The sequence below is a fragment of the Acromyrmex echinatior genome, chromosome 4 (genome assembly GCF_024713525.1).
Source record: "Acromyrmex echinatior isolate Ae372 chromosome 4, ASM2471352v2, whole genome shotgun sequence".
Classification (NCBI taxonomy): domain Eukaryota; kingdom Metazoa; phylum Arthropoda; class Insecta; order Hymenoptera; family Formicidae; genus Acromyrmex; species Acromyrmex echinatior.
In genome coordinates, this window is record NC_141855.1 from 2,085,471 (window position 1) to 2,107,306 (window position 21,836).

The following is a 21,836-nucleotide window of genomic DNA, read 5'->3' on the forward strand; positions in this document are numbered from 1 at the left end:
ATTTCGAGGAAGCGAGGCTGACTGGCACGCGGCATTGATGTTTGTTTGTAGCGTAACGGCGTGCGTTTGATACACAAGGCCAGTCCGCCGCAGTCATTTACGTGCCGAGATTCGAGCAGGAAACAGAATGAATCGCTGCGTGTTTCGTCATATTGTCCGGGAAAATACGATTATTTTCCACGACGAAGGAAAATAATGAACTATCAACTCGCGCGGTCAGTCAACTCTTGAGATTGATGATAATAAACATATTGACTACATTCTTGTCGAAGCAAGTCCATCATTTCCACTCAATTGATCAACTTTAATAGGCATGATGAAAAATTGGAATTAATTGCGTAGGAATAATTATATAAAATATATAATTAATAATTATTTTTATTACGAACGGATTATAGATATCTTAAATATCTTTCGATATTATTAATTGTATATTTATTTCTAGATCTGGATCTTTTAACTTTCGAGCATTAGTATTGCTTTATTATAGCCATATCCATGTTACAGTATGTTACAGTGCAATAAATAATGTACGTAAAACTGAAGCAAAATATATTGTCATTAATACTGATCGCGTAGTCGTAAAAATACTAAAAATATTGATGCATACTGTCAGTATTACTGATTCAATATTACTGATCAGTATTAGTATTAGTATACTGTAATAGATATTTAATAAAATTAAGACTTCATAACTATTTCATTGCGTACATAATTGCGGAAAACGTTTCTCATCTATTTAATGATGTTTGATTTCATGAGAATATAATCGCTTCTCATAATCAATTAAATGCTCTATCTCTAATCAAAATGTGCAAGTACTAAATTATTCATAATATATCAAGATAAAAAATTTTATCCCGTGATACGCTTTTTTACAAGATTTACATAATGACTGTAAATACGGGTTTTCACAGTCAGAACAGGGTGGATTATTTTATACAATTTTTTATTCATAGGATAAATGCTTTTGTAAATTTCGTAAATTTAACTAAATTTATAGCTTTACGCGTGAAGACCTCAGGCAAATACATAGTGCGTTCGCCCGTTTTATTTGCTCTGCGAATTAATTACGCGCTGTCCATAAAAACCGGTGGCGGAACCGCGTAAAACATTCATACTTTCAGTCTGAATCACAAGAAGTGATCCCACAAAAAATGGGCAATGCGCGGAATATTCCAATAAATTCGCAAAAAACCAGGGATTTCACGTAAAGAATGTAATTCGACGAATACGCGGCCTTGCATTTTTTTTTCCCGTTCCGGAATGCTTCAAATAAGGTGCGTGGGAAGTAAATTACGAACGCGCAAAAGTATCATCCCGGCAACTTAATTACGCTGTAACTTACAGGACGTCGTTTCTAAGCTCCTAAATCATGACTTGACGTGTACATAAATATGAACACACAATGGCTCTCTTATAATTTGAATTATTGCGTAAGGTTTTGCGCAATTGAAATATATTCGTGTGAGTTAATTTAATAAAAAGATTTTAGCCTTATAAACATTAGAAGAAATGTTCATATCAGAGACATATATATTTTTCAGATATTGCTTATAATATAAGAATCTTCGAGTCTTCATTACGCATCGACAAAAAAAATTACTTTTTTTTCCAAAGCGCTATGATAGCTTAATCCATTTCATTTTAATTTACTGAAAATTCTGAAATGCTACGCAAATTTTGCCAATGGCAAATCATGTTCAGCGAGAAAAAAATTTTCAAAATATATACTTCGTAACAATTTGGAGAGAATTTAGGTATTGAATAGTGTTATTAATTTGAATGCAAATGTATCTCAACTACGCGAGAAGTTTCGCAATAATTCAAGTTGGAAAAGCTACATGCTAAATTATTATATCCATTACAAAGAGAAATTTATTTTTCCCAAGGACTAATAGAATTGCAATGACGGTTCAAATATTCCGGTGCACGTTGTATTTTGTCCTCAAATTATACATCTGTATTTTTCCGTGAATCTCGCAGCTAGCACGCTTTATGAATATTCCGAGGAGCGTGCTTCGCCACACTTAAACCCGGTTTTATTAAATGATACCACCAGCCAACGTCGAGCGTTTTCACAAATAGTAAAATGAGTGTATACGGCTTTCTATCAAAGTCGCAGAAATATTTACGGACTACATTTACCTCGGTATTTTGTATAACAATGAAATCTTTCAGTTTTATTGCGGCATTATAATATGAAATATTACGAGATCTCCATATTATAAAAACAAACAAAAAAAAATAGCTATTTGTGATAAAATATTGCTAATATCTCTATTTGCTCTTCTCTACTCGAGCATATTTCTACTGACATATCACTAACATATTACTAATATAATTTCATTGCGGTATTGTCTCGTTAATTTATAATCGTGTGAAATATCGCCGAGTTATGCTGTTACAGGTAACAATGGTGTGCATATTACGATGCACGTATTCCGCATGTATATCACGCATAAGTGTCATAACCATGAGAGCTGCATCACTAAACTCTGACTGACGTCATCTAAACTCAAAGCCTCGATGTTTCGCATTTACGCGTCCTTTGAGCGAGATGCGCCGGATGCAAAGTTGCATCTACAGTTGCGCGTAGAGTAATATCTAAATGTTCGCACAAAGACTTAAGTAAGATGCGCGAGGTGTAATAAAGTCATAGTGCGCGACACACCCAACGGGTGTTCCCTACACAAAACTTGTGGAAACCGTGGATTTCGCCGAAGATTTACGCGTCGAGCGAAAACGCAGTTTGTCGACAAAATGCATCAAGGAAGGAGTTGCGAATAAGAATAGGTGAAAGCGCATGAACATTCTCCCGCGGCCGTATCTGCATAAAATTGATATGTCGAACAGGTGGGTGGATGTGATGATAGAAGACCGCGTTATCTTCCGCTGTAATATGTTTCAGAAGGGGAGTATCTATCACGATTCAAAAATTCCCCGGAGCGTATCGGAGAATATTGATGCTTTCAGCCGTGCAAGGTGTTTTCTCTTGTTTCGTAGTTTTTGCATTAAAATTTTATGCCGCTCACACACTCTCTCTCTCTCTCTCTCTTTCTACACAGAAGAAATTTTATGCTGAAATATCAGAAAAATTTAGCTATAGATACAAATCTAAACATAATTTTATTGAACTATCAAAATATTTATGTACACCGTTGAAAAAAATATGTGAATTTAACATAAATCACAAACGGTCTCAAATTTTTTAGTTAATTTTGCACAAGATAAATATGTTAGAAAATAACACAAATATTATATAAGAAAATGAATACAAAGAAAGATAATATCGACAGATGATATTACATTTTGTAAATAAACTGTGGGAACATATTTTTCTTCAAAAAATTAATATTTATATGTTAAATTAACACATATTTCATTTTCATTTGACTTAGAATTTACATTTTAAAACACATTATTTTTATGTTGCTTGTTCACTTACTCATAAATTATGTTATTTTGACACTAAAAAACGCTGAATATCAATTTCACACAAAACCTTTAAAATAATCACATTATGTTGAATAAACACAAATTAACACTCAAATATTTATGTTAAAAAATTCAACTGTTAACATAGAACGTGAATGGACCGTTCTCAACACAAATACACAAATTTTTTTACTACATAGGACTGTTTAAACTGACTAGAATATCACAATTTTTTGCAACATTGCTTATCATGTTTGAAGTTTCTACATAATTATTTTGTTTAATAGAATTATTTTTAGATCTGTATCTACCTAAATTTTTAGATATTTCAGCAAAATTGTTCTTTCCGTGTATTTTCCGATTTCTTTCTAATAAAAATATAAAAGAATTTAATACAAATGTTTTTCGATTTATGGCAATAATTATTCCAATTTCATTGAGATACTGCATCCAAGATTAAAAATTTATACGATCTCTTTCAGTAGATTCCAAGTAAAGATTTTTACTGGCGATTTCAGAAATGGATAGTTCTTATTTCCGGTTATAAAAATTATCATCGCTTCAGAACCGACCCCAAAGTAAAACATTTCAATCACGTCCCTCGGCAATATTTCTTGGTATACTTTATTAGTTTCCGATATTCGATTATCGGATATTTCGAGCGTGAGCACAAATATCAAAAATCCAGTGCTGTTAATCGGCGAAAAAAAAATCTGCCATTCGTATATATGATCTCTGACCTTTACCCAAATGGAAATCCCATTGAATGAAAAATATAGAGCCACAAACATCGTGGCTTTTATCCGTAAAAACGTTTGCCAGGCAAACTTCTTGAAACATTCAGATGATTTCACTGCTAGAGTATACGTATACGATGAAATTTGAAGAATACTGCGCTTCAAATATCTACGAAGGAAGCCACTTTACGGGTGTTTTTCACACCGCATGTATTGCCTCGAAACTGAACAGTATTGCGAGTAAAATCATGTACGTGCGAAAAAGAAATCCTTTTACGCTTCCTTAACGCTTATGAAAACTTCTATTTGTAAGAGTAAACCAATTACCGTTACTGTTACGCATTTAGAATGTAATAACCTGAATAACAGGCGCATATATTTTTATTATACAATTTTATTTTTATAAATCCAACCGTAATTAAGGAAAATTCAGGAAGATTCGTGAAACAATTCATCAATTTATATATATGCAATTCTTTTCGTCTATCGCAAAAGAAGTTCATGACACAGATGTGTAGATACTTTCTATTTATTTAGTACGTTATAAATCACGGCGGTAATTCGCACTGGGAGTATAAAATATTCAGATACGATCACGACTCACATGTGCCTGCTACAAGATAGGACATGTTTTAGAACATATAGTTAGAAGTTTTCCCTTGTTCCCGGAGCAAGTCGGTATATCAGCTGTCTAATAAACCTGACCTTTACAAACATTACTAACTTGTGTTATTTCGTCATAAAGTCGAAATAAGGATACTTTCATCTGTTCATAACTCTACTGACGAGATAACTTAGAAATTATTACTATAAAAATTATTACTATAAAAAGAAATCAAGAAAAAAAGTCGATATATAATTATGCTGTAAATAACAACTTAGATTTTACTATATAATATTATTCTCAATCATAAATAAATCTTCAGACGTTTTATACGTCTAAAAATAACGATGTACAAACATCGTTAGTAAAAATGATAATGAAGAATTATTGGTATAAAAAAGTGCCAAGTTTTATCCCGCGAAGCACATTTTCCCCCTCAGATGACAGTAAATCGAAGTTTTTCTTCTGCAGAAACACAGATAACGGATTATATGATCTAGCTTTTGTACACAAAAATCCCACTCGTTTATCACAATTTCAAAATACAGTTCGCTGTTTAGATTTGCATACATCGACGCGAAATATGGGACGAGAGATGCGGGAATGGCTATATTTATTACAAGCATAATTAACGGAAAATTCCAGAAATTACAAGCATAATTGATGATACCTCCTCTTTCTCTCTTTCTCTTATTATTTCTTATTGTAGAAATATTATTACTTAAGAATGACAAGATAAATTAATAATTAATATTATTTAAAAAAAACTATTATTATATAAAAATTTAAGTTATTATTATAAACTAAAGTTAACAAAAAAATAATTATATTTATGTCTATATTAGTTTTGAACTCTGAAATATGATATTTGAAATTCAATGCTTATCCTTTCAGTAGGTCTCCTTTAATTGCAAAATCGATTTCGCATTATGTCTAATCCGATACTGAAAATTCGATGTTAGTCCAGCGATTCTTTAAAAGTCTGAAAGCGAGAAGGCGCGCACCATCTACCTACGTGATCAATCTGCATTTGTCGCGGATCGATATTGCATGAAAAGCAGTATGTAGTGTAGGTATGCAGAGTCAGGCGGTTGTGATTAATCGTCCAAATTCAAAGCACAGTTGATATTCCGCGTTTCCAGCGATAACAAACAAATTCCCTTGATATACAACGCGCTCACTGTCCCGGACATCGGATAATGCATCACCATTGGTAAAAAATTTCGCGAATGTGACCAGAAAAAAAAATAATCAGAAAAATTATGAGAAAATGCATTACAATACGAACATAAAATTAGATTTTTCCATTCTGAATAAAAGTAAATTTGTGCGCGCACGACTGTATGTGATTAATCTTTTAGAGAGTATATTCAAACTCTAGAACTCGTCGCGAGTTAAATAAATCGTAATTATCATAAATAATAAAATTTTGAAAATTGGTAAATAAATTTTTGTAAATAAGATGAATATTTTTTAGCAGAATTTAAAGATTAAATTAGTTAAAAAATATTTTAAATCATAAATTTGATAAAATAGCTAAAGAATAAAATATTTAGACACTTATTAATTCGAATATGGAATGGAATTTTAATATATATATTGGAATACGTTATCCCATAATAAATTTTCATTTCCTCTTCCATTAGACAGAAATTAGAACGCGTTCAAGTAGGAACGAATAAGATTTTCGAATTTTTGGCGGCGTTATAAGGCTAATCGCCAAGAATTTAGACACGAGGTGCGGAAGTTAGAATGAATTTTGACGAATATTACGCGTGTAAAGATTAATCTAGTCTATCTAGATATATGAATCTGCAGCGTCACAAATTTAGATCTGTTTTTAATTGAGATTTAGCGCGGAATGAGATGTGGCGGACTATTTCGCCCGCGACACAGAATGCGGAAACCACGTGCTCTCGCGTGCGTATTTAGTACCGCGTCCACGTTCGTTCACGCACTTTCGCGTGTTTTATATATAGATCGGCATGGCAGTAACCAACTGTTAGCATTGCGACGTGTAACTGCCAGTAGTCAATAAATATGGAGACATCATCCATTACAGCCATTATATTTTTCAATCAGAAAGCTTGAAATCAATTTACTTTAGTTTTATTATCGTTATATATTTTACTCATTAATTATTTTTCTCATTAATTATTTTAGTACTTTGTTCAATAATTAATTTATTATTACGATACATCGTTAGTATATTCAATCTCATTTTTGTGTAACACGCATAATAATTATATTATAAAAAAGATTTATATTTCCTCGCCAAAGAAAAATATAGTTGCATCTGCGTATAAAATATATTTTCAGTTAAAAGAGAAAATTTTCGTCAAAAATCTTTATTAAAGATATAATATAATATATTTGTCACCGTCATTAATTTTCCATTCTAAAAATTTAAATCTCGAATCAACTTCACGTAAGAAGTATATCTCAAACAAATACTTATGAAATAAATCTCTCTCATACAAAAATGACATCGCAAATTTCCACGTAAAATGCATTTTTTACGGAAATCTACTTGAGGAATATAACTGTGACCTTTTCGTACATTACCAGCGCTTTCTCATATTTTACAATTTGCGAGATTATTTTACACATTGCGCGCGTGACGCAATTACGGACACAATGCAGCGTGTCCACGCAACACACGCCGATCTTGCAATACGCTGCAATGCGGCTACGTACTATGCATATGCATAATAATCGGCGGATAATAATAACCGCCCACGCGACAAACATGTAATGACAGGCTGGAAAGTTCACGGGGAAGCATGATCGCCGGAAAAAGCCCCTCGCTCGACAGTACTTTATTACTGTTACTTGATAATATTATTCCACTAACGAACGCGCAACGCGTACCTAAATTGATACAACGTATCGAAAGCAATAATAATTACGATGCGCAGTCAGCGGACGGCTAATGACGCAATTAGAAACGCGCGATGTTATATGTAACGATGAAAAAAGCTAGGAAAAGGAATTTTATTAACATTAATTAACAATCGCTTGTTGGTGTTGATAACGATGTGCTTTACAGTAAAATTAATTAGCATTGTAATTAAACCTGCCGATTTTTCATCCTTTTCAGATCAATTTGTTTCCAAACTTACCGGAAAAAGAGAGTAAAATTCATAAACGTAAAATCCCGCGCGCAATTTATTTCACTAAATTGTACGCAAATATTATCTTTTACCTCTCACAAATATTTCATTGGACTTTTCAAACGTACACAATTTTTCCAGAATGCACCGTGTGTCTATAAATAACGCAATCGATAATGATTTGTCATTTATTTAAGGATCGTTTTACAGATAAATAATTTTCTGATTGAGGCTACATCGATCGACTTCCAAATAAACGATTTTGACAGTTCGAGATTGTTCGCGCCCGCATTGCGATAATCCACCGATTTATTTCGAATTCAAACGCGATGTGTGCGTGATGCAAATAAACACATATATACGTGCGAGAGTCCGTAATCTGCCCGATAATATACCTGACACAGCGACACGAAGACATGTGATACATGAGTGCCGGCTGGTTGGATCTGTCACAACACCAACGGCACTTAAATTTCAAACAGTTATATATCTTCCGATGGTATTCCAACCATCGTCCAGCTATGCACTTGGTAATCCGCCATTATGTCTCACTGGACTCTCGGCGGTAGTGTGTGACAAAAATCAATATTTCGTAAAGACAGACGAGTCGTCGAGAGTCACAGGATATTCACGACTGATTCCACCGCAAATTTGCACCGTTTTAAAACGTTGCAAATATTTTCATGCAATATTATATATAGCAGATGAAAAATGTGAAAAAATTTGCGAGTTATTGTTATTTTAATAATAATCTGAAAACATAGAAATAAAATATTTCATACATCTATTATTCTATTTCTCGAAATTGAATGGTTTCATGCAAAACAATTTTTAATTAGCCAAATATGAATTTGGCACACATTGGTACATATCGATCGATTCCTTGTAAAAATGTATAAAGTACGATAATCTTGATAAAATATAATGTTATGGCAAAACCATTGAAAAAATTTGTTCACCCTACCCTGCATAACAAAGGTTTCGTACGGATTCTGCAAAATATTTTCTTTACAGAAAAGCGTAAAATATACTCTACCAGCTGAAACGTTTGAAAATATTTCACAAATGTCAGAATTTTAAATTCTACACCACGATCTTTCAAAATTGAGTTTTGACATGTACCAATTCCATTCCGGAAAACGCCCTGTGCATAGTTGGAATTCCTGATATACTTTACAATTGTTCATTTCTGGATGGGAAAAAATTTACGGCGCTGATTTTTTTTTGTGACAAAATCGAAGCACCATCAAATATGCATAAATAAAAAAACTACAACGCGTGCAATTGAACGAAATTTAATACCATTCTATCAAGCAACATTTAAAAGATTAATATTTAATTATGCTGATGGCATTCATTTGCCGGTGATCTTCTGAAAACTGATTTCAATATTATTATTTCAAGTAATCTTCTGACTTTTCTCTTATGAAATTTTCTCTCTGTATATGTCGCACATCTATAAAACGAACAAATTATTACATAAACTGCAATTGCAATAAATAAATTGGAAAAATAAATATTTTTCATAAAAAATTCCACATGTTTCACTCCACATATTTATTATCATAAAAATGAATCAGTGTACTATTACTGACTTCAGTGCTATACATTTATAACTGATATAATCATCAGCAAACATTTACTGTTTTTCAATAGTAATACGCTCATCCACTTTTAGAGAGTATATTGCAAAAATTCAATTAAAATATTTTATATATAACTTTTAATATAAATTGAATATTGAATATTTTTTATTAGAATTTTAATAGGCGTATAATTTGTAGTACAGATATCTGAAATGATCAAGCGCATCTTCAGCTTTTTTAACGAGAAGTTAACAGCTGGAGTAATTAAGAGAACCTTTTAAAAATATATCGTAAGCTTTATAGTCATAAATTCAGGACAGAAATGCGTATCGAGGATTTTTCAGCGGGGCTCGCAGTTCTCTTCTCAGAGCGAAGAGACGAGGCGTTGGCGTCGTAAATAAAAGTTATCGCGATATATCATGCAGTGGTACAGCGAGATAGTGGGTGGTAGCACTCCTGGATTTATGACAAATCTTACAGGATGTTCGCGCAGAAGAAAGGCTGCTGGGTGGATAGACGGCTGCCTCTCCGGGCAACGACGATGAAAGACATCGGGCGTAAGAGAAGGAGAGTAGCTTGGGTGAAAGAGGAGGGCTGGGTTTCTTTATCGATTATTGACTGAAGCCGGAAAAAGAGCAGGCTTTGATGGATTCAAACACAGCCTACCACTTTCGCCTACTCTACCAGAACCACACCCCATCGCGGCCACTCCGTAAGAGTGGTTAAAACGACGAGCCCCCCTCCCTCTCTTTCTCTCTCTCTTCGGGGAAAAAGAGTGATCAATCCAGAGAAAGAGATCCGAATCCACTCGACTAAGTCAACAATGGATTACCTGCTCCAACAATGGATTACCTGTCCAAAATGCGGCGAAACTTTGACGTGCATTGTTAAACAGTATCGTAGTAAGTATCCGAAGCTGCACGGAAAATTGTTCGACGTTAGCCGATATTAAAGGCGAAAGAGAAATTATCTCAAACGTGTAAAAGTCAATAAATTTAACAGCATATTTAATGATAAAAAGTTGACATGAAGGAATTATTACTTAAATATGCATAATTTTTCGAGCGAATTGATAAACGACGAAGAGTCTGGCACAAAATAATCGTTTGGTTTTGAGTTATAGCTTTGAATAACAAACGTGATTATCAAATTATATGTGTTTAATAAATTATATGTATTAACAATGCAGTTTTTTGTCGTTTAATTCTCGGAATATCTTGATATCTTATTTAACAACTTTTAGATTTATTTTATTATCTTTGATATTTATAATTTCTTCCACATCCCCCAATGTTTTCCACGATAAGCGACAAACCACTCGATTTCACTTAAGTAGACTTTTAATGTATGACATGTAATTGATTACATTTCAGAACTTTTTCATTACAGCAAAAAAAAGTTGATCAAAACTCAACATCTTTTTTTTCTTTGTCATCTAGATGGATGTCTTTCACATTAAGTTTAAATAGACGATGGAATTACATATAGAAATATAATAAAATATCTCTAATTAGAAAAATTTCAGAGAACAAAAAAAAACGAAACTATTATATTTTTTATCTTCAATATTCGCAATATTGATACAAGCGTGAAAAGCATAAATTTAACAATAGGTTTTGTATGTGCATCAAATTACCCACTTTAGAAATTGCACGTGCACCAACCTGATGGAATTGCGTAAATCGAAAGTCGGTACAGAAAAGCAGTTCGCTCGACACTACCAATCAGAACAATCAGCTACGAAATTCGATCGAGGCTCGCTGGATCAGAATTAACCGATGAATTATTCTCGCCGGCTGCGATTGATTTACGGTACGACCGTCAGACCCGTCCATTTGAACGCGCTATAGGTATATGCGAAAAGCATCGTGACTTTCTCGCTCGCACCCGCGCTGAGGCAAGTGCCCTCTCAATGATTTATCGTGAATGAATATCTTTGCATTTGAAATAATTTCTGTCTAATACAATTTATATTATGCTATCTAAAATATATTTCAGATTTTATACAATACAATACAATGAGCCACACATTATAATATATATTACATTAATATCCAGTTTATTATCTTCTAATATGTATATTTATAATATCTATAATTCTTCTTTCACATCTGTAATATATGTGTTTATTTATCTCGTACGTTATTTACAGAATTATAATTTTACTATAAATTATTTAAAGATTATTCCATTTTAGAAAATTTAACACATAATTTAATTTAGAAAAAACACTTGCCAACGCAGGTAGCGCTGTTATGAGGATATAACACAATTTGTATAAAAAATACACGGTATTAATTATATTTTTGTAAATTGGCGTCTCGTGCATTAAAATACAACTCATGTTGAAAATACTTCGAAAAGCTGTTTGCAGAAAAATAAGTCGAACAAGAGAGCGAGGAAATGTGAAAGCATTAGAGTCTAACATTCGTAACGTTTTTCTTTTTGCTCGTCTCAAATACTTTCAAACTGTTGGAAAAATGACCCGAAAATACGACATCGAGAGAGTACCTTTAAAATACTCTCTTTCTTTTACAACTCGATACCCATCATCGATTTTTCAAATGCTCACCGACAACAGTTTATTTTTTAATGGCGTGCATTAACGCTATCATGAAAGACATGTGTAAAAAAAATAAATACAGCAAAGTCAATAGTATCACGAAAAACAGATCGTAATGTCGCTTACGAAGTATTAAAACTTTATTCTGATAAAGCCGGAAAAGCTAGGTAATCATTAAGCGGTGCAAAGAAGAATATAGAGAGAACAAAGAATGTGATTAAAATATTCAAATTAGAAAACGGAATAAGTAAAGGAAGTTCTTGAAAGGAAATTATTTATTCAGGAAAGATATTTCTCAAAGGGATTTTGCTAAATTGTATTAATACGTTTCAAAGAAAAACGCAAAAATATCTGTTAAAAAAAATTATACATTTTGTGTATAATAAACCAAATTTGAGATAAGAGCTATTCAGACTGTTCGCAGAATAATAGAAGCAATCCACTGAAATGACTATTGTTATATCACTTAGATACAATACAATATCCCTAAGCAATCCCGCGACACAACTAGAATGACTCGTATCTTGGATTATAACGCATGCATAGAAGTTCAGGTCGCGGTATGTTATATTTACTACGCGTCGAGAAACTCTTACTATAGTAGCCGCACATCCTTTCAGGGCGTTAATTGAATTTTCAAATTAAACTGGGAGACTATATATATGACTTTCTAAAACTAAATCTAGAATACATTTTTTTTTCATTTTCAAGTATATATCATCTAATATGCAACATAAATAGCATTAACTTAATGAGAAGAAAATACAAATATTTTTCTTGGGTATAAAATTATAAGAAAGAGAATATTAGAAGAAAAAAAATACTTAAAATAGAATAAATAAAAAGATATATCTAATTTCTTTTTCTCTAAAAAATAATTTTACAAAATTTTATATAAAAAAATTAAAGCAATGCCAACTATTTTAATGGTTCATACATTGTAGGATAAAAACAAGATATATATATATATATATATATACAAGGTATCATTAATTTTTAAATGTCCATAGATGACACAGAAACAACTTTTACGTTTCTCCGACAATTCGATAAAAATAACTTTATAAAAAATTAATTCGTCAAAATTGAGTCACAGAACTATAACAACCAACCAATTTCACACGATACAATGTAAATATTAACAAATGAAAACATGCGGTTAAATATAATAGATAATGATTCGATAACATAATTGCAGTGTCGTATAGATATTTTCGAGCGCCGTTCGGTGGCCGTTTAACAGTTATCGAAACCAAGCGATAATGTTACCTGCTCTCTCTCTCTCCTAGAAATTGGATCGCATGATCAAATTTCTATTTAAATCGCACAACGCTAAATTTGCATCATTTTAGCAGCATGGTTAACATCCAAACAGGTTAGCAATAATTGCCAATTATTTAATAAATAATTTGCGCATCAATAATTTGCGTATTTTAATATACGTTTATATCCTTTATTTATAAAATATCGAGAGATGTATAAATTAAATCCGTCTAAAAACTGTGTGTTTACTTCATTTATTAGAAAATAACATGTTTTTTTATTTAATCATGCAATTGCAGATAAATGGAGACGGTAATATCTCCATCAAACGTTATAAATTTAATCACATGGAAAATCGCCATGTCATAAAAAAGAAAAAAATGTTCTACTTTTTCTCATGACGTCGCGAAAGATAGATCGACGGATTTCCGAGATGAATCATTCTTTATGTATACCGGCGACATTCCTAGATCCGTTTATAAACACATTGCATAGGAATACTTTTCAGAAGAACAGCCGCGCTGGATTACTGTGACACGTCTGTATGTCGACGTATGCAAATTTATTCTCAATAGAATGTAATACTATAAGACATTTGCGAGACATTTTGAGACATTATACTACGGTTCGTAGTAGATTCGCCGCTCAAAATATCGCGATTAATCGTGCGAGGACTATAAGACGAATGAGCATCTTGAAATAATGACATCGAGAATAAACCCGCTTTATGAGCGTGGAACAGTGTCTCTATTCAAACGGAAAAATGTTGCATTAACGAGTCAGATCCTCGACTTGCTTCAACAATCTATCATTCATATAAATTTTTCAACAGCTAGTATAGGAGCTTCTGGGTGTGCGGACTCGCAATTCAAATGAAATGCAAGCAGGATCTTTCTTTTGGAGATCAAAATAAACAGGCAGTGAAAGTAATAAGAAAGAAACAAAATCATGAAACAGACATCGAGTCGCAAAGTTAGCATGATACATCTTTAATTTTGATTTTTTAGTTTAAAAAAATGCGAAAATTTTGTTTTGCTAAGAAACTGTAGAACTATGAAAAATGCTACTAGAACTGCCATTGTTTCTTTTATGTTAATAGAACGATGTGCTAACAATCTAAATTTGAGTGGAATTGTAAAATCAGCACGACATTCTATTAATATAAAAAATAATGACAGTTTTAGTAACATTTTCATAATTAAAAAGAATATATTAAACTCCAAAATTGAAAAAGTAGCAGCCGAAAATCTGTTTAAAAACAATTGTAGAGCATAGAATTCTGCTAGAATTAACGACAAATGTCACTGGAATTGCGATAAATCAGCGCGACACTTTTGTTCCAAGTAATATTTTCTACCAAGTAATATTTAAAGCCTATTAAAATTGATAAATATTGGAATTTTGTTTTCAAATTACATACATTGGTATAAGTAGAACAGTGCTAACTATAGCCAAAAGTGGAAATATTTTTCTTTTTCTTGTATTTTTTAAAACAGGAAGTGTTCTGCTAGATTCGCAAAGTTAGCACAACATATTTTTATTTTTACTTTTTTAGTATAAAAGATGAGATACTTTTTTTATTTTTATAGGAACTGTAGAACTATGACAAGTGCTCCTGGAACTGTGCTACTAAATTATTTTTTTTATATTAATAGAATGTCGTGCTAACTTCACAGATGCATACACTAAGGCGAGTGAATAGTTGGCAACTCATCTTTTTGCACCGTAAGTTTTAACGTAAGTTTCGTTGCATCCGCAACAGTTTTATAAGTTTTAGAAATAGCGTGTTTCACTGATTTATCTACTTTTACTAAAAAATTAATATTCGAAAATTTAAAGTTTTAACTTTCCGTGGCATTTCAAAATTTGGGAAAATTAATTTTGATTTTGAAATTTTACAGTTCTCGAAGAATATCATAATTTCTGATAAATTTTAGCTATAGAAAGCTATTGAATCGAGATAGTTCATATATCGAAACTTGATTTGTAGTGCGAAAATGTTAAGTTACTTTTTCAAATATCAACTACTTCGAATTAATAACAAGTCGAGTGGAGTGGCCTTGACGCTTGTTTTGCGACGTACAGAATGCTGTTGCACAAAGTCATAGGTCGATGTGAGAGCATTCACCTATCGATACTCAAGCGAGCAAGTAGAGATGCGCCTTTTTAAACTGCATCATTTTTCCTCAAAGCACGATCGCAAGTATCAAAAAATAAAAAAATATATCATATCTTGCGATCGTTAATAAATAATTATTAGACGTAATTAATAATTAATATCAAATATGAAACGACTCTTTATAAGAGCATTATAGATATTTCGTATGACATTTCTTTGATACAGAAATGGAAGCGCTAAAGAGGATGGTTATTATATAAACATTATAAACTGTCATTTTGTGATATCTAAGGAAATAATTATTTTTTAACGATATATTTAAATTTCAATTTTTCTTGCAAGATACAATAATCATCGCGTTTGTTAAAATATAATTAGATAATCATTTGTTTTAATAAAAATCTACATAATTACTCAATTATTTAAATAAATTAATAAATAATTTAATTCATTATTTTATTTATTAAAATAAAATTCATCCTAATTTGTTAATCTATCACACATATAAATTTTACAATACTTTTTTAAAAATAAAATACACAGAGTGATGTAAATTAATGAAGCTCTCAATTTGACCGAAACGATAAATAACTGTCAAGCATTGTCGCAAATTTCTATTCTTCCTCTGACAATACTCTGTAACGAACGTTCTCCGGAAACTCAGTTAATTCGTCGTTAAATGAAGGAAAACAAAGTTTGACATGCGTACCTAACACGATAAGGAAAAAGACGCGATCGAAATTCTAGCAAGCTATACATGCTTCTGTATTCGTTTCTAAGAAATTTCGGATGCGAGTTAGTTTTGAATTGGTAGCAAATATATAGGGAAGATAACGACGATGTAGGCTTTCTCTTCGGAGACGAGGAAAGTAGGTCGCAAACATTAAATGCGTTAGACATTCGCGTGCGTATTGCGCTTTGAAATCGGTGTGAAACTTTGCACGATCGCGTCGTCTCATGTGAGAATATAATTCCACGTGTCGTTTCTAGGGAGGAAAGCTTCCATCTCGGGAGGACATGTCCGCCATCGCCAAGTTTGCCTACCAAAATTTATCCGAACACAAACCGGAGTTCAAACCATGAAGCAACTATGATGATAAGATGCAAATTTACGCGTGAAGCTCACGAACATCACGTATATATGATGATAATTCGAAACATTTCCCCCGAACTGTCGGACTGAACTTATTTAGACTAAAGCTATGATCTAAAGTTGCCTTAAAGCAAGAACAGAGCGTTGAAAAGTTTCTACTCACGAAAGAAGAATCCCAGGAGATTTTTAGTGTCAATCCTAAAGTTAACCTGATTTATCTCAAACTATCGTAATACATATTTAAAATCTGAGTTGTGAGACACGATTTCGTATCAAAACTTTGTAAAAATAGATATTCACTTTATAATGTCTTGTTTTTAACAAATTACAAGTTAATAATATTTAAAACGTATTAATTTTCCACACAATAAACCTCTTAATATATCTCTTAATATATCTCTTTATTTATAAAAAAAAAATTAGGATTAATAAAATTTTTTTTTAGATTATTTTAAAATTTTATAGCAATACTTAATTTCATTTATCTTTTTTGACGAGAACACATGCTTTTTCTCTTAAAACGGAATAGGTTTTTAAAACTTCAATGGTTCACTATAAAAATGTTTTTCGCATGTCGAGAAAGATTTGGGCAACGCTGATTTTATAGCACATTTCGTCACTAGACAATTTTATTGTTCCCCAGCATGGCATTCAACACTTTTTATGGGATACGTACGCGTTTTACCGTTCACTTCTTTTCAACACCGAAAATAAACAAAGCTATAATAACAATGAAATACGAATTAATATAAACTGCACCGTGATTTTCCGAGTAATTAAATATTATACCGCGATTCAGAACAATTTATTTCAATTTGTTCGATAATGTTAAATTTCAACAATAAAAGGCATTGTTTCGTATTGCAATTAAATAATACTGTAAATATTATGATTATTATCTTTGAATCAATATTGAATACTCGATTTTGTCTGCTAAAAATTTTCTATTAATTTTATTAGGTGTTGGAATTAATTCGTAGCGTTTTTTAATGAAAGAATGTTATTTATTTCACATGAGCATTAAAAAATACATTAATGAAAGTACTTCCCATCACTTGTAAAACGCTACGAATTAATTCCAACACCTAACACGTTATTTTACTATATTACCTTCAGTTTGTGTTATAAATTCGTTAAAGAGGTATAATACGCTGCAAAACAACTTTTTATGTTAACGATCAATTTTACCAGGTTGTTAGACAAAAACATAGGTCGAGATCACGTTACGAATTCCGAGTAGGACCGGAATTTAGTCTTGAAATAACTACTTCATTAATCTAAATCCAGTAGACTGTCGCACATCATCATGCATGTTATTGCCAAAGTCAAAGCGTGTGAAAATTTATTTCTACATTCTATGTAACAAGTCAAGTCGCTAAACGCATAAACACACAAAACATATATTTATATACACAACTCAACGTAGATAACATGGAATAAGCATACAATTGCACTTGCTGAATATAAATTTAAAGACTCCGCGATTTATTTGTTAAAATTTAATATCAGTAAAATAAAATTTTACAAACTATTTTACGTTCGTGAAATTTTTTCATACCATAACTAATTTGTATTTAAATACGCCTATTAAGTGACGTTTATTTCAATGAAATTTTAGGATATAAAACTTAAACTTTATATCTTAAGCCGTAAGATATTGATCAATCACAGTTGAATACTAATCAACTTTTGAATTAATCGATTTTTTACGGCTTAAGACTCACATCTTAAATTTTACGCTTCCAAATCTCATTATGGACGCCGCTTTAATCTGCGTACATTGTTATTTAAACTGAGAGTCATTTGAAATATTTAGTAAAAATAATTTACTTAGAAATATATTAATATTCAATATATTTTTGTATAATATTTTTAATATTGATAATTCCTATAGATAAAACCCCAAATAATTATTATATTATTCAATACCTGTAATACGTTCGAATAAACTTCTGTCAAATGCTCATACGATTATTAAATTCATACGCTTCAACGGAACTTATAACCCGAGACATTCCAATCAGGTGTTTATTTGCAATTATCATTGTTCTGGATTTCAACTCAAATTATATACACTTTGCATACACACGGCAGCAGCGCAGCTATTTAAAGGCTTTCCAATAGAACGCTCGAATTTATATTCGAACACATGTATCCCAGACCTATCCAAAAAGCTTTTGTATTTTGTAAGGTCAATGTCACGCTCGATTTTTCCACGCGATGAATGAAACATCTTAAAATATCTGTCCAATCGCGTTATGATATAATATCGAATTATTTTTCAAGTTCTATTCACATATAGTATCGCATTTAGATATAGTCTGGTATACATGTTACGTCTAGAAAATATATATGGCTATTATGAATAAAAAAAATACTTCACGTTCTACTTTCAGTTTATGAATAATATCCTAAGATAGATACACTTTCATAACTTTTCTTTATGAAAAAATATTCAAGTGACAAAAACATGATGTATTGCAATTTTCTTAGAAAGTTTCAACTCAACATCAAGAATAAGAGTGTCGGCTTTGTGTATCGTTAAAAGTATACCGAAATATTTATGTTGTAGTACATATTAGATTAATTAGACTTTAAAAAAGTTTCAATATTAATTGTGTAAATGGATCGGACAAAATTGTTGTTAAAGGATAAAGTTTGAAAATAAAATCTGTGAATCATCTCGCTTCGTTACGATGCGATTCACGGAATACATATCGTTAGCCGCATGTGACGTTTATCTGTTCGTGATACATGTACATCGCGATAAAGTAGACACGAGGTGCACTGTCTTACGCGTTCCAACGCCATTACCATCACTTTAGGTGCAAGATATTGGCAACCATATGGCGACACACCCGCAATATTGTATCGCGATAACTTAAATTAACGTCACATCTCTGTGATTAATGTAAGTTGTGAAATACACTTCGGTTTCGTTTTACGGTCTCAGACGACATATAGATGAAGTAAGATAGCACCAACAGGTGTAACTTAGTTATAAAGAGATCTCGTTACAAATAGTTTACAAACATTTACAGGATACTTATTTAACAAATAATAATGATAACGTTTTTATTAAGAATTTTATTTATGTTTGATTAATTATACATCGTATTTTAATGTGTATGATTATTATATAATACTTTTATAAATTAAATAAATTTTATAAGTTTAAAAAAATAAAAATGAAAAAACCTTTGGTATTCCTACATTTTATGTCACTAACTTATGCCAATAGAATAACATAATTCAATAACGGATTAATAAATATCACAATGACAAATATAGATTGCTTGGCGATTATATACGTTGGTATCGAAAGCCTATTCGAGAAATTCTGCCATAAATATAATATTTAGTTCAATTTGCCTTGCACCTCATAAAAGCTCGCTTATAACGCCGACCATATGTCGAGGAAATATATTGGCACTACCAGCATATAATCCAGATTTACATCGACTACTTCCAGCTGCAACTGTCAAGTTGATATACACGGTCAGGTCTGATTGCAAACCGAAGTAAAAATTTCTTAAATTTAGTATGTTTTATCAAAATAACGGTTTTCCAATTAATGCTCACAGATCCTGTCCAGTAAAACACACGTATATGCTATGCAAAACATTCTACTTGGATAAATGTTTGTCTAGCGGATGAAAAAGCCGGAAATCGAATTGGCAGTATGTTTTCGAGCAAAATGAAATATCGATCAATACATTTGCTGATTGAATATACAGAAACTCTCACGAGAAGAAAATTGCAAAATAATTTGTGAGACGGGAAAGCAAATGCACCGATTAATATATTTTAATGGATAGTAGATATGACAATTCATTTGTAAATGTCAAGACGAAGTAAACTGCAAAATGTTGGACGAATAATTGCGCTATTGGAAACAAAGAAAGGGAGAGAATGAAAACGAAAATGGAGAAAGAGGTAAAAGCGTGCTTAAGAGTTAAAACCTTCAAGGAAGCTCTAGCTATATGAGCTTTTAATTAAATTGAGACGATGAGCTGTTAATGGAATATAAAGTCACGTTTCAGCAGGCTCGAAATTAACGGGTGCTTGTACACATCACAAAATTCTAGCTCATTTTACTGCATATTAAAGATAAATTGCCCATTACACAACCACAAACAATGTCAGTCTTTTCTATAATAAATATTAATGAGGTACATACTTTGTATATCTTGTACAGTTTGAAATTTTCGACATTAGCTTTTTTACTCGCCGCAGTCTATACAGCTAACGTTATTATACAGCTGTGAATAGAGAGATTATTAGATTATATAATCTCTCTACTTTTATCTTTATAGGAAGATAATTGTACTTTTTGTTATCAACAATAAGGATAATATTCACGATAATAGGATCAAGGTTTCGCAACATAAAGCAAAAACATCATTGTGCTCGCACTGCGATGTAGACACTTCGGTAGTAACGCAGTATTGTTGGCACTTTCGGTTATCGCGCGAGCAAGAAGTCTTCAGTCGTCTCTTTAATTAGTGGTTCAATCGCGGGAGAGACGTAAGAAAACGAGCTTTATGTGACCGGATAGCTATGTGAGCGCTTGAACAGAAGCAGCGCAAACAATGTCGAATGACATCGACCCGACCGCCAGTGCGGGCGAGGAAGAGAAACAGCAGGAGAGCTCAAAGCTCATCTATTATTGGCGCAAAACAGAAATAAAATGCAGTGCGACGGCCTGTGAAATCTACGAGGCTGACGTGCTGCCAACTTTTGTTCTCTGTGGCTTTGGCTTCAATATTTTCAATTCCCGTTATAGTCTGTGTCGCAGAATTGCGCCACTTTTCCGTCCCGACTCTTCTGCACAGAGTTAATACAGAAGAAAAAAAAAAACAAGAAATGCACTGCACGTATAACAATTGTTCTGTATTGGGACATATTTATTATGAATGCTACAGCTTTTTCTCGTGCTACATTTTTAATGTTAAAAGATTTAATTTGAGAATAAAATATAATTTATGAATTATATTATTTTTTATATACGGCAGCTTTAAAGACATATGTCAAAATTACGTGACTTGCATTTTTAAAAATCATAAACGCATGAAATGGAAAAAAAAAAAGACTTGATCGTACTAGCGTTAATAAATTGAAGTAAAAGACTTACCACAGTGATGGGGTAAACTGGGTTGATAATTGTGAAGAGGAGGACGTGGTTCGGTTTATTATTGTCTTCTCTGAAACATTAATTGATACGTATTATTCCAGTGAACACACAGAGAACTTTAATGAAGTTCGCCCTACGGCATAAGTGCATGGTAAAATCATGAATTTCTATCATTTGTCCTCGTTA

At 32.0% G+C, this 21,836-nt stretch overlaps 1 protein-coding gene across 2 annotated transcripts in view; it reads right to left on the minus strand.

The window, feature by feature from the left end:
* sm (heterogeneous nuclear ribonucleoprotein L) overlaps positions 1-21,836 on the minus strand; it is a 168,297-nt gene that overhangs the window by 118,359 nt on the left and 28,102 nt on the right. For both annotated transcript variants that reach the window (XM_011058494.2, XM_011058493.2), the window contains exon 3: positions 21,651-21,720. In XM_011058494.2, coding sequence (XP_011056796.1) covers positions 21,651-21,720 — 70 coding nt within the window. The remainder of the gene's footprint in view (positions 1-21,650; positions 21,721-21,836) is intronic.